This window comes from Anolis sagrei, chromosome 6 (assembly GCF_037176765.1).
Source record: "Anolis sagrei isolate rAnoSag1 chromosome 6, rAnoSag1.mat, whole genome shotgun sequence".
Lineage (NCBI taxonomy): Eukaryota > Metazoa > Chordata > Lepidosauria > Squamata > Dactyloidae > Anolis > Anolis sagrei.
The window spans coordinates 14582883-14601236 of record NC_090026.1 but is presented as its reverse complement, the minus strand read 5'-3'; the positions used below and the strand labels follow the sequence as shown (position 1 = coordinate 14601236).

General features: G+C 41.7%; 1 protein-coding gene across 3 annotated transcripts in view; it reads right to left on the bottom strand.

The window, feature by feature from the left end:
* The window catches only part of HSD3B7 (hydroxy-delta-5-steroid dehydrogenase, 3 beta- and steroid delta-isomerase 7), a 64891-nt gene that overhangs the window by 12696 nt on the left and 33841 nt on the right, over positions 1–18354 (bottom strand). Inside the window, exons 1-2 of one of the 3 annotated variants that reach the window (XM_067469804.1) lie at positions 14283–14303; positions 7522–7686 (exon numbers count right to left, since the gene is read on the bottom strand). In XM_067469804.1, the coding sequence (XP_067325905.1) occupies positions 7522–7681 (160 nt within the window). In that variant the 5' untranslated portion in view covers positions 7682–7686; positions 14283–14303. Of the gene's footprint in view, positions 1–7521; positions 7687–14223; positions 14304–18354 lie in introns of those variants that run through there. The other 2 variants (XM_060780169.2, XM_060780170.2) reach the window with 2 other exon arrangements.

Here is an 18354-nt window from a genome sequence, read left to right as displayed (position 1 = left end):
GCCTCTGTGTCCGTCTATATACAGTATGATGTATGTCGAAATGACATTAAATGTTTACCATGTATATGTGCATTGTAATCCACCCTGTGGGGTGAGAAGGGCGGAATATAAATAAATAAATAAATAAATAAATAAATATGCTGTAAATAAATAAACATGCCAAGGTGCTTTGCCAAGGTTGGATCGATATGTTGATGCCCTCATACCCTGGTGTTCAGGCCTTCCTGGGAAACTGCCCACCATGCAAAATATTTAACACTCCTAAGGACTGAGCGACATTTGACATGATTGGCAGGTTTGCAGAGCCTGCCACTGCTGCCAAGTAGAGCCTATATACACTGCTGTCAGGAGACCCAATAGTGCTCAGTGTTGCTATCAGCTCTAACCCAAAATACAAATGTGAATCCCTCTTTTTTCTTCCTTTCCGTTCTCATCCACTTTCTGTACACATTTCCCACTTTTTTTTACTTTCCCAAATACACCCAACCCAACAGGAGTAAACTTATAAAATTAATAGGAATTTTGTAAGTCAAGACTAAGTAAACTTTCTTTGATTAAATGTATGTATGACTTCAAGTCGCTTGGCAACATTTGGTGATCCCACAAATTTGGGAGCGTTTTCTTAAGCAAGGAACATGCAGAGGTGGTTTTACCAGTTCTTTTCTCTGTATCTCATTTTCATTGGTCTCCCATCCAAATACTAAATCAGGGTTGACCCTATTTAACTTCCAAGATCAGACAGGATTTAATACCATGGGAACAAGATCTGGTGGTAAACTAGTTCAAATAGACAGATCTGTCAGTGCCCTAGAAAAATAAGGGATTGTTTGATACGATTTGGCCTCTTTGTTTTGACATGATAAGTTAGAATAAGCAAATGAGAAATTGATGTTTGAGACACTTAAGCCTTATTGTCTTGACATTGCAAGTTCAAATAAGCAAGTGAGAAATTGATGACAAGAAATATCTTTGGTATTTTCCCCCCTCGACTTTCCCATGGAACAAGGAACTGCTATTGTTAGCTCTAGGTTTTAGGAAACGCTTTAAAAATAAACTGTACCAGGCTAGCATTGGGACTGATGATCACCACGTAACACAATTTTTGTTCCAGGGTTATAAATGTCATTTCCTAATTGGGTCTATCATAAAAACATGGAAAACATTTATTAAACTTCAAAAACTTTGTTTTTGTGAGACATCCTGCAGCACATTTTGCTATAGTTTTTCAATTAATATCTCATATAGTCTCAATCAATTCAACATAGTTTATGGCAGCCACAAAAGTGAAGTTTCTGGAGTATAACAACTACTTTAAAAGTAAATACTGCATAATTAAAGAGGAAATAAAACTTTCAAACCAGGAACAGAAAAATTTCCAGTTTTTGTTACATTGTACAATAAGGAGACTTACATAAATCAGAATGCACCACTGTCCAGGGACAATTTGAACAGAGACAACTTTGAGAAGACCCCTCTCCAACATTAGTACCAAAAGGGTTACAAAATTTAGATTCGATTTGGTTATTTGGGTGTGGATTCAGAAAGTTGCACTGGATAGACCACATTAGCTCTAGTTTCTGATACAGAACATATGCCATCCAGTAGTTGCCATCTACTCGCCCACAGAAAACCATATTTAATAATCTAGAGCTGATGTGGTAGTAGTAATATTTTGTGAGTCATCAGCCTCTCCCCCACAACATACCCATTGCCTTGGCACTATAAGAGGATTTTGCAAGACCAGTCACTCTTGTTGCCACCTTGTTTCGAGGCAACGATGTAGTAATGGTGAGGCTGCAGACCATATTTTCATTCTTGCGGACCACTGGTGGTCCACAGACCACAGATTGGGAACCACTCCTCTAGGGCCAGGAGGGACAATTTCACCATGTCACACCCACACAATAAACTTATTTAGTTCTAGGAGAAGATTGCTGGTTTTTTTTTAAGTCAGGAAACTTGACTGCATTTCTGTGTACGAACCCACACGATCTCTTCGATCATCTGGAGAGGCCCTACTCGCGCTCCCACCTGTATCGCAAACGCGATTGGTGGGGATGAGGGAGAGGGCCTTCTCAGTGGTGGCCCCTCGACTCTGAAACTCCCTCCCTAAGGACATCAGGCATGCCCCATCTTTGACAGTTTTCAGGAGGAACTTGAAAACGTGGTTGTTCCAGTGTGCCTTCCCAGAATAATGAACCCTTAGCATTATGTCCCACAAAGCACTTTATATTGATTTAGGACTGCTGGTATTTCTCCATCAACCCCCCATCTCCTGCATTTTGTCCATGCCTAGCATTATTTTTTAAACTTTAATTACATTTGGCCCAGCCATAGTTTGAAATCTTCCCTGAGCCTTAAACTGGCAAAGGGACATATCATAAATGAACTGCAACTTGTAGGGATCATGGAGGCATTTTGGGATTTTTTAAAAAAAAACTTGTTTAAGAAAATAGATTTAACCTCTTGACTTTACTGGCAAGAATTTTTGATGCCTCAGTGGAAATTTCTAAACAGAGATAGGTGGAGGGAGGAAAAGGTAGAAACCCAACTCTGCAGATCTACTGCTGATTTAAAAAGTGTTTCTCTTTCCCATTTCTTTTTTCCAATGAAGCCAGGAAGCTTCGTGGTGACCCTGTCAGGAAATCCTGTCTGTAACCATATCTACCACAGAACACCTGCCAGAAATGAAATGACACCCATCCGCTTTTCCCGCGGAGACAGGAACTTGAGCCATGGAGTTCATTCCCACCTGCCTCTCTTTGCGTCAAGTGAGGCCTTGCAAGGCTATTTCCCCTTCCTAGTTTATTCCTCTCCAGAGAATTAATAGCCCATCTGTTATTAACCAGCTGTTTCAATCTTCTTTTTATTTTCTTAAATTATTTTTTAACATGAACAACCTAATTTGCAGTCAAAGTACAGGTTGAGTATCCCTTATCCAAAATGTTTAGGATCAGCAATCTTCTGGATTTTTTGAATATCTGCATATATTTATCCATACATAATAGGGTATTTTGGAGATGGGAACCAAGTCTTGACATGAAATTCATTTATGCTTCATAGACATTCTGCACACATAGCCAAAACGCAATTTTATACATTGTCATGCATAAAATAAAGTTTGTGTACATTGTGAAGGCCGATCACTCAAATATGCTTTTACTGTGAATTTAATGCTTCAGTTAGGCATTGGACTAAATTGGTGGTTTCCAAATTTTGGTTCTCATGGGGTTTTGGACTTCATCTCCCAGAATTCCTGACAATTGGCCAAGTTGACTAGAGCTTCTGGGAGTTGAAGTCCAAAATATCTGGAAGACCAGAGTTTAGGACAGTAGTTCTCGACCTGTGGGTGTTTTGGCCTACAACTCCCAGAAATCCCAGCCAGTTTATCAGCTGTTAGGATTTCTGGGAGTTGAAGGCCAAAACATCTGGAGACCCACAAGTGGAGAACCACTGGTTTAGGAGCTCTAGATTAGACAGCCTCCAATTGTCTCATTCTGCATTTCAACACACTGTCTTCCCAAGATACCACTTTTTTGCCCTTTTGTTTTTGCAGTGACAGTTTCCAGATCTGAAACAAGGAATCCCAGTTCCTCCTTGTCAAGCATAGTCCTGAGACATCAATCCACAGCATAGAGAGAAAGATTGAGAAACAGAGAGAGACAGAAAGAGAAAAGAAGAATGGAAAGTCTTCCAATATTCTTCAGCTGCCTCTGAACTGTTAGTAAGCCAGCTGACACTGTTAGGAATTGAAATGTTAAGGCCTCTGCTTTTGCTTTTTATTCCTCTTCATTCCCTCATTCTTCTTTCTTTTTTGCTGTGCATTTTAGTTATTTTAAGTCCAAGAGCAGTGGCTGTTTCACTACCAATATACGAAAGCTGCTTTGGGAACCTTTTTGGTTAAGCAAAGGCCTTTTAAAGAAATCCCTTTTGATTAGGCAGAGAAAGCACAAGTATGAAGCATCTCAATTCACTTCATAGTCAGCATAAACGTAATTGCTTCTGAAAGATACGGTAAATGGGAAACCACACGAAAGCTTGAAAAAGGGATTCTAGGGAAGCACTACAGCATCCTCTTACAACACGGAGATACCTTATGTCTATGTATTACCATATATACCAGTGGTTCTCAACCTGTGGGCCATGGCCCACTGGTGGGCCGTGAGACCTAAAATACAGTCCCTGGCTCTAGACTTAAATGTGGTTTTCTGTGAGATAGCAGATGGCGACTACTGGATGACATATGTTCTGTATCAGAAACTAGAGCTGGTGTGATCTATCCAATGCCATTTTCTGAATCAGCATCCCAAATAATCAAACTGAATCTAAAGCTGACCAAAAACGGATTCGTAATCCTTTTGGAACTACTGTTGGAGAGTGGTCCCTGATCAAAGTGATCCCTGGTCAAGTTGTCCCTGGTCAGAGGGGTCCCTGGTCAAATGGTGCCTGGTCAAAGTGGTCTCTGGTCAAGTGGTCCTTGGTCAAGTGGTCCCTGGTGAAAGGGGTCCCTGATCAAGTGGTCCCTGGTCAAAAAAAGGTTGGGAACCACTGTTATATACTCACGTATAAGTCTACTTCATGTATAAATTGAGAGAAGGTTAGGGGCCTCAAAATACGAATTTTGATATGACTTGTGGATAAGGCATTTAAAGAGGTTAGAAGTGGTGCTATGCAGAGAGCGAGAGTAGCAGGGATCAGTGCTTCTTTGGGGTTCTTCTGGGATGGATTAAGCTCTTGCCTTTCGCCACTTAAGAGATGGTTCCTTTTACGATAAGAGCAAAGGTACAGTACTTACATTAACCCAGTTCTTTTTTGTGGGTGGTGGTGATATTTTAGTGAAAATTTCTCAACTTATTCATGAATGTACAGGGTATGTTCCATGTCTCTGTGTATTTTGCTAAGTATTAAATATCAGCAAAGGGGGTCCAGGTCTGTGGCTCTGCCCTCATCCTGTTTTTCAAACCACCAAATTCTCTTATCAAGCCCTGTTGCTACAAAAAGCTGCCGAAGGTTCATTGCTCCACTTCCTCTAATAGAGTGAAGGTATTTTTCAAGGTCAGGCTTTGTTTTATCCTGGACCGAAGCCCAAAAGACACTAGATCTTTAGCTGCAGAAGGAGCAAAAATTTTGCCCAGAAGCCAAAATCATTCCAACTGGGCATCTCTCCCAGCAATTCCTGAGCAGAATCTTTCATTCTTTCCCTCCCTCTCTTTCTCAATCCCTGATATAGAATGCCTAGCAAAGCTCTTGCCACCAAGTATCATGCACAATTGGCCAAGCCAATGGTATTTTGGCAGCAAAGGAGTCAGCAGAAGGACGTGGACCAGGAATAAATCACAACCACCTGGGTAGATGCTGGCCTTTCTGTGCTCTCTGCAGAACTGGCCACACAGTTGCTTTTGAGGCCACTGCTTTGACAAAACTGTTCCACGTGCTTCTGCCAACAATGTCCCTCCTTTCGGGAGTCACTTTTCTGGAATGAAGCAATGGTGCCACATCCATCCGCCTAGCTGTCTGTCAGCAACTTCCATACCACAAAAGGGGAAACAATGCGGAGCAGGCAGTTGGCTGATCCATAGGATGCATCCAGCAGTTGGCCGTGCATCAGGAGCAGCAATCTCATTGCCTCCCCATTTCAGAGATGAAAACTGGGAGACCAGTGGCTAAATTCTCAAGTGTGGTCAAGACAGTCAAAGCTATTAAAGCAGCGTTTCTCAACCTGGGAGTCGGGACCCCTGTGGAGGATGTGAGGGGGTTTCATATATTTCTGATGGTCTTAAGAACCACTTTGGCAGAGAAGGCTGAAGATCTCTCCGCCTCTTGCTTATTGGAAATAAGAAATGTAATATAATGGACTGGTTGCTCTGACATGACAAATAAATTGGAAATAGATGGTGAATCCTCTCACCAAAATCCCTCCTCTACTGCTCTTCTGCTCTCAGCCAATTGGAAGGCTGTTTCTGAGACTCCAAGAGGGGAGGGGAGAGCAGGCGTGCTTGGCGTGTGGCAGTGAGGTGCGCATGTGCTGGCGAGGAAGAGCGTGTGAAGCCAGAGGGAGGCTTGCATCTGTGAGTCCCTTCACGGCATGGGGATTCTATGTGGGAAGTCTGGCCCAATTCTATCATTGGTGGGGTTCAGAATGCTCTTTGATTGTAGGTGAACCAGAAATCACAGCAACTACGACTTCCAAATGTCAAGCTCTATTTTCCCCACCCAGTGTTCACATTTCAGCATATTGAGTATCCGTGCCAAATTTGGTCCAGATCTATCATTGTTTGAGTCCATAGTGCTCTCTGGATATAGGTGAACTACAACTCCAAAACCGAACGTAAACGCCCACCAAACCCTTTCAGTGTTTTCTGTTGGGAGTTCTGTGTGTCAAGTGTGGTTCAAGTTCAAAATGCTCTTTGCTTGTAAGTTTACTATAAATCCCAGCAATTACAACTCCTAAATGACAAAATCACCCACCCCACCCCCACCGCCAAATCCACCAGTATTCAAATTTGGGCATATTGGGTATTTGTGCCAAATTTGGTCAAGTGAATGAAAATACACCCTGCATATAAGATATTTACAGTACGATGCATAACAGTAGCAAATTTACAATTATGCAGTAGCAAGGTTGTGGGGGTCACCACAACCTGAGGAACTGTATTAAGAGGTCGCAGCATTAGAAAGGTTGAGAAACACTGTTTTAAAGAGAAAGTGCCCATAAACTACAATTAGCTAGAGCAATTGGCTTTGGATGGGGCCAACCGAAAAGGAAAAATTATTTCTAATCTCTCTTTTCTCTCCTCTGCTGAGTGAATAGGAGTATAAACTACAGCAGACTCTTGGTTAACCGGCACCCAAATACAGACCACCCTGTCATTTTATCTGGCTCTCCAAATGCTGGCCTCCAACTCCTGTATTCCTCTTTATTAGGCTTTGTGACTACACCTGATGAGAGTTGTGATCGAGATCCCTTCTACACGGTCCTGTATCCCAGGATCTCATCCCAGATTATCTGCTTTGAACTGGATTATGTGAGTCTCCACTGCCAGCTAATCTGAGATGATGTCTGACTCTAAAATGTCCTTTAAATTTCCCCAACCTCAGAGCCACAAATGCATTTGGACTTGAATTCCCATTATCCCCAGTCCACATGGTGGGTCATCCAAAGTGATGGGAGCAGTCTTTCAGTAACAGCTCAGGATTCAAACTGAGTAAAAACTAAAGAGCCCATTCCCACTAAAGAATTATAGTACTATTATTTCACTTTAACTGCCATACTTATATTTTACAGAATCCCAGAATTAGCATTTTTGGGTAGCATTTGGAACTAGTTGGGTTTAACAAAATACCAAAGATTTCATCAACTTCCTTCGTGTTGTGAATGCAGCTTGACATGTCCCTGGTGAGATTTTGGCAAACCAGAATTCACTTTCTTATTCGATCCAAGACCTACAGGTTATGTGGTATCCGCACATTGCTGGCTAGAGCTTCCCTGCCAAAATGTGGAAAGTTTTGTCAGTGGCTTACCTTTGTTCAAATGCCGCATGCTCTCGTCAAGATGCAAGTCAAAGACACGCACTTCTGTCAGGTCAGACTCCTGCTCCAGCAACATTTGGACCAGATGTTTCCCCAGAAAACCACAGCCACCAGTGACTAGGTAGATCTGGTTTCTAGAGGTCGACCCCATTTGCTCTGGATGGGAAAAGAAATGCAAGGAACATCTTTAGCAAGAGAGAGGACAATCCAGGAACAAGGAATTTAACAGTAGGTGGGAAGCAATATCTCAAGTCAGAGGTAGTTGAAACAAAATACTATGTACCCCCTGTAGCTGCAGAAGTTTACGTCTGGGACCAGTCTCAGATATTTAAAAACACTCTGGTCATCAACCGTAATAAAGTTTACTTACCTACTAAAAATATTCACAAACTAAATTATTACATTGCGACAATGTACACACATATTTTTCATTGCATCCATTGCATTCATGTCATAGAATCATAGAAAGATTGGAAGAGACCTCATGGGCCATCCAGTTCAACCCCCTGCCAACAAGCAGGAAAATTGCATTCAAAGCACCCCTGAAAGATGACCACCCGGCCTCTGTTTAAAAACCTCCTAAGAAGGAGCCTCCACCACACTCCAGGGCAGAGAGTTCCACTGCTGAACGGCTCTCACAATCAGGAAGTTCTTCCTAATGTTCAGATGGAATCTCCTTTCTTGTAGTTCGAAGCCATTGTTCCATTGCGTCCTAGTCTCTAGGGCAGCAGAAAACAAGCTTGCTCCCTCCTCCCTATAACTTCCTCTCACATATTTGGGGAGATGGTGGCGGGGTACAAATAAAAGATTATTATTATTATTATTATTATTATTATTATTATTATTAAGTGTGGGCCTGTTTTTGGCTGATGAGATAGGATTGTTATTGTTGTTTGCTTTCAAGTCATTTCAGACTTAGGTTGACCCTGAGTGAGGGCTGGGCAAATGACCTTGGAGGACCATATCTGGCCCCTGGGCCTTAGTTTGAGGATCCCTGGCTTAGACGATGCAAATGGATAAGGAGTTGAACTGGTAAACATTGATTATTATAGTTTTAAGTGGTTTTATATGGATTTTTATTATGTGATATTAACTGTTTTCAATTGATATAGTATGTATGTATGTTGTGGCATTTAATTGTTGCCAATCTGTATGCCGCCCTAAATTGCCTTAGGGCTGAAAAGGGCAGGATAAAAATGCTGTAAATAAATAAATAAATAAATAAATAAATATAAGTGTAGAACTGGGCTGTATCTACACTGCCATGTAATGTGTTTGGAACTGTACTGTACTGTATGGTCAGCTGTAGACACATATAATGCAGTTTAACTGCATTGAATTGCATTATATAGGTCTATGCTGACCATGTAAACTGCATTATATGGCAGTGTAGATGCAGCCATAGAAGGAATTATCTGCCCAAAAATAACAAGCTCTATCAAAGCCAAGTGGTACTCTCGCTGTTTATATTTCCAGTGCTTTTAATAGCTGCTGAACAGGGAAAAAAGAAAGAAAAACACCAACAGGTGTACAGATCTTCAAAAAAAATGGATGGCGATCCAGAAATGGGTAGGTATTCCTGGAAACCAGATTTTGACATTCAATCTGGGGTCATGATGGAGGAGGCAGAAGGGAGACGGCATCATATGTACAGCTCCCTTTGAATGTGTGTTGCGGAGGGCAGACCGGTTTTAGAAGCTTAGCCTTCATTTTCACTGGCTATCCGGATTAAGCCTCTCACAATCTTATCGCAAAACGACTGTGTGAAAGAGGCGATAAGGCTGCACTGCCTGAAGATTGCTTTCCATGCCTGTTTGGAGCAGATAAGCAGCCATTAAAAAGTTAACTCCTGATTGACGCTTATCTCTATGCTTTAATTATGGAAAAGAAAGACGATATGGGAGGGCTCGGGTCAGCCTAAAGACACCAGATCCCATCTTGGAAGCTAAGCAGTGCCAGCCCTGGTTAGCATTTGTACTGACCCCATGAACCCTGTAGGTTTTCTTAAGAGGCATCTACACAGTAGAATTAATGCAGTTTGACGCCACTTGAACTGCCATGGCCCAATGTTATGGAATGCTGGGAGTTGTAGTTTGGCAAGGCACCAGCACTATTTGAAAACTACCATCTCCTATGATTCTATAGCATTCAACCATGGCAGTTAAAGCAGTACCAAACAGCATTATTTCCACAGTGTAGATGCACCCAAGGACACCCAGTGCGTTTCCATCTCTGAACGGAGATTCAAACCTTGGTTTCCCAGAGTCTTCGTCCAACGTATATAGATCAGAGTTCCAATTATTTGTTCTGTAGACGGGCACCTGAGGCCTCTTCTACACTGCCACATAAAATCCAGATTATCTGCTTTGGACTGGATTATATGATAGTGTAGAGTCATATAATCCAGTTCAAAGCACATATTATGGTTCATCTGCTTTGATAATCTGGATTATGTGGCAGTGTAGAAGGGACCAGAATGGGAAGGAGTGTCATGGATGAGTCACAAGATTTGAATTCTCTTCCTGGTTACTGTTGCAATTACATTGTTAACAAACATAAGTAACATAGCACATGATACGTTGTTTGATAGTTTTGTCAACTCTGTACATGCAGGTGTCACTCCCATTTAAGCATTCTTTAATGATCTCTCAAGGTCCCAAAAAAATGTGAAACTTGGGCTTGGAGTAAACACCACACCTTGGCGATAAAGATATGCCAAAGATACAACACATGATGCCTCTACCAATGCTTGCATTCCAAGATACGCATCAAATTATGCCATATGCTTGCTTTCCAAATCACTGTAAGTAAACAACAGCCATGGTGCCACTGTGTGGGAGCCAATTATTGGGCAATTGTTTCGATAAAGATTTATCTTGCAACATTATGAACCCATGATCTTTGGCACAGAAAGCTAAATACCTTATAAAACTACAACTCTCATATTCCATAATATTGACCTGTGGCAGTTAAAGTGGTATCAAACTGCATTAATTCTACCTTGTAGATGAGTAGTTCCCAACCTTTTTTTGACCAGGGACCACTTTAACCAGGGACCATTTGATAAGGAGCCACTCTCCAACATTAGTACCAAAAAGGTTACGAATCAGTTTTTGGTCAATTTTAGATTCAGTTTGTTTATTTGGGGTGCCGATTCAGAAAATGGCAATGGAAAGATTACATCAGCTCTAGTTTCTGATACAGAACATATGCCATCCAGTAGTCGCCATCTGCTTGCTCACAGAAAACCATATTTAATACTCTAGAGCTGCAGACCTTATTTTAGGTCTCACGGCTCACAGATTACACTGGTGTAAATGCACCCAGGGGCGGCTTAACCCATTACGCAAAGTAAGTATTTGCAGTATAGTTGATTTTGCCCAGGGGCACTCTTGAGGTGCTCTTGGGGGAAAACAGACCTTGACATATGCAAGTTGTAGCTACTGGGATGTATGGTTCATCCCAGTAGCTACAATTGATGGAATTGAACCAAATGTGGCACACAGAACTCCCACGACGAACAGAAAATATATATCAGTGATTGGTTGCAGGGGGGGGGGGGGCAAAATACTGTTTGCTTAGTGTTGAAAATTACCTAGGGCCGCCTCTGAATGCATCCTTGGTGGATGATACCGAATCCCTCTACCAGCCTTGCCTACCTCATCAGATTGTTGTGAAGGTAAAGCACCAAAAAGAAGGGCAATTTTATGTCCCCTTAAGTCCATGAAAGAATAGAAATGAAACAAAAAATAAAAATAAATTTACAACAGATAGAAAACAACAAAAGCTGAAACCACATTTGAATGACTGTCTATTTGGGAACTCTGTGTGAGCAAGGAACATCTCAGGAAAGATGTATCTCTGGACTGAAACTCTTAGCATTCTCATATGCCCAGGTCATGCTGACTGGGGGATTCTGGACATTGTCATTCAAAATGTAATTTTCCAGATCAGGGTTTCTGGAATATACCTTAAAGGCACCAAATCCCATCTGGGATCTTGGAAGCTATGCAGGGTCAGTCCTTCTTAACACTTGGGTGGCAGATGTCCAACTAATCCAGGGTGCAGTAGGCTCTATTTTATATAGAGGAACTGCCAAATTCACCTCTGAGTATGCCTTGCCTTTGAAAACACCATGAAATTCATGGGATGGCCATAAATCAACTTGAAGGGACATACACACAATTCTTAGGAACTTCTAACACTCTTGGATAGGAGACAGGAAGACAGTGTTGTTCTTTCTCATCAATATGCATTTTAGATAAACAAATGCCCATTTTAAGTAGGAAAAAGAAGCCCAGTTCGGTCACACACAGATTAGTCACGAAGGTTTGGTTGGTTATTTTATTTTTAAAATCTCCCATGCAGACATCAATCTAAGTACATATATCCAACAAGGCTTAGTTAAGTAAAGTAAATAAGGACAAAGGCAAACAGCAGGGATGAAACAAAAGCATTAAGATGTCATTATGGTTACATCATGGTTGTGTTAGGTGGTGCAATGGGTTAAACCCTTGTGCCGGCAGGACTGAAAACCAACAGGTCAGAGGTTCAAATCTGGGGTGAGTGTGGATGAGCTCCCTCTGTCAGCTCCAGCTCCCCATGCAGAGACATGAGAAAAGCCTCCACAAGGATGGTAAAACATCAAAACATACAGGCATCCTTTGGGCAACATCCTTCAGGACGGCCAATTCTCCCACACCAGAAGTGATTTGCAGTTTCTCAAGTCACTCGAGACATGAAAAAAAATGGTTGTGTTGTCAAAGCCTTTCATGGCCGGAATCACTGGACTGCTATGAGTTTTCCAGGCTATAAGGTCATTTTCAAGAAGCATCCTCTCCTGACGTGGGGTTTAAATACCTGTGGAATGTCCAGGATGGGAGAAAGAACTCTTGTCTGTTTGAGGCAAGTGTGACTGTTGCAATTGTCCACCTTGATTAGCAATGAATAGCCTTGCAGCTTCAAACCCCACTTCCCTAGTTTCCAACAGACCTCACAATCTCTGAGGATGCCTGCCATAGATGTGGGTGGAATGTCAGGGGATAATGCTTCTGGAACATGGCCAGACAGCCTTGAAAACTCACAGCAACTACATCATGGTTGTTTCTGTTTGCAAAACAGATTTTAATTGAAGCTGAAAGGTCAACTGGGATCTCCTGGATACACTTGACGCTTTGAATAGGTTGCAACAGATCTGCAAGGGGTTCTTTTCAAAGCCAGGAGGAAATCTCTTGGTATCGCAAAGGGCCAGCTAGAAATGTTCATTTTAAGCAGAAAGTCTGTGAACTCCATTCATATTTCAGTAGTTTGAAAACTGCACACGTTTCACAAATGCCTGACCTTAAAATTTTATTTTATATTTCTTTGCCATCTGGGTCTCATTTAGTTTATCCTCAAGTTTTAGTATTTTATTCCCAAGTAAAATAATAAATGGGAACAATTACTGAATTGTTCAATATTACTTAGATCATATATTTTTATAGGAGCAAGCTTATCAACTTTAATCAAGCTGGAACTGATCAAGTGTAAGTTGAACATCCCCTATCCCAAATACTGAAATCCAAAGTACTTCCAAATCCAAAACTGCCCATTCGGATGCCTGAGATAGTGCTTACAAATAGTTCAATGTACACAACCTTTGTTTTGTGCACAAATTTAAAACGATGTGTATAAAATTACCTTCAGACTATGGGTATAAAGTGTATAATGAATGGATCAGAGAGTGTTTGAGGACCAGGTCATCCGTAGGGATGCCAAGGTCCTTGACTATAAAACTATTGTCCTCCCAACCCTGCTATATGCCTGCAAAACGTGGACTGTCCACAGACGTCACACTCAACTCCTGGAATGATTCCATCAGCATTGTCTCCGAAAAATCCTGCAAATCTCTTGGGAAGACAGGTGGACAAATGTCAGAGTGCTGGTAGAAGCAAAGACCACTAGCACTGTAGCGATGCTCCTACACCATCAACTCCACTGGACTGGCCATGTTGTCCGAATGCCCGACCACCGTCTCCCAAAGCAGTTACTATTCTCCCAACTCAAGAACGGGAAACATAACATTGGTGGGCAGGAAAAGAGATTTAAAGATGGGCTTAAAGCCAACTTTAAAAACTGTGGCACAGACACCGGGAACTGGGAAGCTCTGGCCCTTGAGCGCTCTAACTAGAGGTCAGATGTGACCAGCAGTGCTGCAGAATTCAAAGAGGCATGAATGGAGGGGGAAAGGAAGAAACCTGCCAAGAGGAAGAAGGCAGATCAAGCCAACCCTGACCAGGACCACCTTCTGCCTGGAAACCCATATCCTCACTGTGGAAGAACATGTGGATCAAGAATAGGGCCCCACAGCCACCTATAGACCCACCGCCAAGACACTACACTTGGAGGACCATCATCCACAGGCTATGAGAGATCACCTAAGTAAGTAAGTAATAAAATTTATAGGTAGCATATATAAATGGTATGTTTACACTTGGGTCCTCTTTCCAAGCAATCTCATTATGTATATGCAAGTATTCCAAAATCTAAAAAAGTCTGAAATTTGGAGCGTTTTGTTTAAGAGATGTTCAACTTGTATATCTATTCTGTATAGCAGTACAATGCGAATCAGGTTTGAAAAACCCACACAGTTCACAAACACTTTTAAGAAGCAAGCCACAAGCCCAATCAAAAGTTGTTAATAAAAGACCGTACCTGTGAAATGAAAAGATGAAGATACTCTAAGAAAATACCCAAGCGCTAGCAGCAAATACCTGTCTCCTTCAGATCTACCATAGACATACGTGTGATTATATTCAGCAATGTATATGTGTGGTGGCACTCACTTGTGCGTGAGACCTCCTCACCTACGGAAGTGGGAAGGAAATGAGAAAGAAAGGAAATGCAACCTCACAGATGAAATTATTTATCACTTCCCTTAACGGCCAAGATTACATAATCTGACACGCACGAATGCTTATTGTAAACCAGGTAATTTTTTGAACTTTTTGAACTACAGTTCCTGGGATCCCCCAGTCATCATCATTCAGGGAGGTTTGCTCTAGAGTGTCTATTTCCCCAAGGACCTGCTGTAAGCTCTGCCAATACTCAGTGCACGTTGGTGGCACTTTTTTTTGTCGTGTCAGGAGCAAATTGAGAAACTGCAAGTCACTTCTGGTGTGAGAGAATTGGCCGTCTGCAAGGACGTTGCCCAGGGGACGGCCGGATGATTTGATGTTTTTTTTATCATCCTTGTGGGAGGCTTCTCTCATGTCCCCATATGAGGAGCTGGAGCTCATAGAGGGAGCTCATCCGCCTCTCTCCGGATTCGAACTTGCGACCTGTCGGTCTTCAGTCCTGCTGGCACAGGGGTTTAACCCACTGCGCCACCGGTGGCACTAATGAGTGGTGACTTTGAGTGCATCTACACCAGTGTTTCTCAACCTAGGGGTTGCAAGGAAGTGTCAGAGGGGTTGCCAAAGACCATCAGAAAACAGTATTTATTGTTGATTATAGGGGTTCTGTGTGGGAAGTTTGGCCCAATTCTATCATTGGTGTGGTTCAGAATGCTCTTTGATTGTAGGTGAACTAATAAATCCCAGCAGCTACAACTCCCAAATGTCAGAGTCTATTTTCCCCAAACTCCACCAGTGTTCACATTTGGGCATATTGAGTGTCAGTGCCAAGTTTGGTCCAGATCCATCATTGTTTGAGTCCACCATGTTCTCTGGATGTAGGTGAACTACAACTCCAAAACTCAAGGTCAATGCCCACCAAACTCTTCCAATATTTTCTGTTGGGAGTTCTGTGTGCCAAATTTGGTTCCATTCTTCATTGGTGGAGTTAAGAATCCTCTTTGATTGTAGGTTAACTTTAAATCCCAGTAACTATAACTCCCAAATAACAAAATCAACCTCCTCTCCAACCCTACCAGTATTCAAATTTGGGCGTATCGGATATTTGTGCCCAATTTGGTCCAGTGAATGAAAATACATCCTGCATATCAGATATTTACATTATGATTCATAACAGTAGCAAAATTACAGTTATGAAGTAGCAACTCTATTGGCCACAGAGACCACTATGTTACTGCTCATATTGGGTCAACTAACAATTAAGGATCAGATTGGGATTCTGCTCCCAAATCAAAGCATTCCATTTTTATACCTTCAAAAGCTTCCCAAAAAGCTTAAAAGGTACATGCCCTTAGAGAGATCTCCCTATATACCAGAGTGGCTGCTCAGTGAGAAGATGGAGAAGAACTGATGCAAGATGCTGGGGGATGTAATCAGGAAAATAAAGGTTGAGTGTCCCCTTTCCAAAAAGGCTTGGGACCAGAAATGTTTGGAATTTGTTTTATCTGGAAATACCTGTATTTACATATACTTACATAATGAAGGCTCTTGGAGGCGGGAAGCAAGTCTAAACACGAAATCTATACATGTTTCATAGATACTTTATGCACATCGCCTGCAGGTAATTTTATACAATATTTTTATCGTGTTGTGGATAAACAAAGTTTGCGTGCACCGAATCATAAGAAAACAAAGGTGTCACAATCTCAGAAACTCATGTATTTTGGAATAATAGATAAAAGATGCTTGATTTATAGTATCCTGTCATCACAGCTGATGAAAAATTCAGTTGCTGGTATTTGTTACCTTTCACACCTGGAAATGAAACAATCTTGCAGTTGTGGACAAGTCTACATCGAGACCGTGAAATGCAGCATTGCCCAAACACGAATCAAGGAACATGAAAGGCACTGCAGACTAAGTCAACCAGAGAAGTCAGCCATAGCAGAGCACCAACCTGGACACAGCAGATTATTTGAGAACACAGAAATGCTGGACCACTCTCACAACCACCATGTCTGACTACACAGAGAAGCCATGAAATCCACAAACATGTGGACAATTTCAACAGAAACGAAGAAACCATGAAAATGAACAAAATCTGGCTACCAGTATTAAAAAAACTTCTAAAAGCATAACGGTAAATAAAGAACAACACTCAACAACAGGGGAATTCCAGACAAGAAACAATCATGGCCAGCCAATCACCTCCCAACAAAGGATTCCCCCAGGCAGGAAGCAGCCAGATCTTGAAACTGCTAGGCCATTAAATACTAATCAAGGTGGCCATTTGCAACATTCACATTTGCCTCAAGCAGACAAGAGTACTTTCTTACACCTTGGACATTCCACAAATATATAAACCTCACTTGCCTAGTTTCCAACAGACCTCACAACCTCTGAGGATGCCTGCCATAGATGTGGGTGAAACGTCAGGAGAGAATGCTTCTGGAACATAGCCATACAGCCCAGAAAACTCACAACAACCCATACTAAAACTTTATTTGTATTCTACCCTACCTCCCCGAGGGGACTCAGGGCGGATTCCAACTGAACAATGGCAAATATTCAGTGCCTTTGTAAAACAAACAAATACTCACATAAAATCCCTGAGAAATCATGCATATGAAAATATCATTAAAATCTGACATCAAATTAAAGCCTGACATCAATAAATTAAACTACACGTAGTCAAACAACATTATATAATGACATAAATTCTAAGCAAACATCCACATTAATTTACAACAGCCAACTAGAGTTCACAAAACAGTGTGGGTTGGTTGTGCAGTCAAATTATGGTCATTGGGCTGGCACGGAGTAGGAGAGTCCAAATACGAAATAGTTCTCAACCACAGATGCAGGCGAAATGTCAGAAGAGAATGCTTCTGGAACATGGCCATACAGTCTGAAAACCTTACAGCAACCCAGAAACAATCTTGTCCTTTGCTGATTCATACTTTTTGTGTATCCTCAGTCCAGAACATCCAACAGTGATAAAGCTTAATGAAAACAACCATTTAAAGGGGCATTTTAAAACAACGAAACCAAGAAAAAAAACAAGCTTAATAAACAAAGACGTCAGTGGTAAATTCTTCCAAAAAGCCTCTCAACACAAGAATTTTTTTAATGAAAACCTTAAGATGGAATGTGTGACCTTCAAGTTGGCCCAAGGAAGCTGTTGACTTCAAACAGATTTTGGTACTTAATGGCTTTTCCTCGTGGCAGATGAGACCCACAAAAGATTGCTGCCTGAGACAGAATAGGAAAATCTGTCTGGGAAATCTGGCGGTACACTACCCAAAGCCAGCCAATTTCTTTTGGCATCATGAGGTGGAAATCCCAGCACATATCTTCATTGATCCCTAAAGGCTGAAATACAATAATAAGACATGGAAGAACAGTGGACATTTGTGGCAAATCCTGCCTATGGAACCAGGCAGATGGGATCTGGAGTCCTTGGTTGATGTAGATGTCATCACTGCCAAATGTTACCAGGTATTCCGTGACATGAATAACTTGTATTAATGTTCTTGCTGGCAGTTTGAACCTGGGAAAGGATACAAAGGCTGAGAACAGACTGGGGAAGTGAAATTTCCTCCGTTGCTAAACCGCTTACACAGTTCTCATAACTACTGGTGGGGAGGTCACGTTTCCTCACTTTGGGTTTCTTTGTTTTGCTTCTACTCTAGATAATTCTTCTATTGGAGAAGGGGTTGCAAGCCAACCCAGGCTCCCTATATATCAAGTCTACCTCATGTATAAGTCAAGGGAATGTTTGGGGACCAAAATTATGGATTTTGATAGGACCCATGGATAAGTTGTGTGGAGAAGGGAAAGCACTTAACACCATCTCAGGGGGTCAGTCATCCCTGGATGCTGCTGCCATTTCCTCACTCGGCATTCAAAAAGGCCAGACGTTGCACCACAGCAGAGCAAGTAGAGGGAATTGGTACTTCTTTTAAATTCTCCCAGGATTGATACAGCCTGC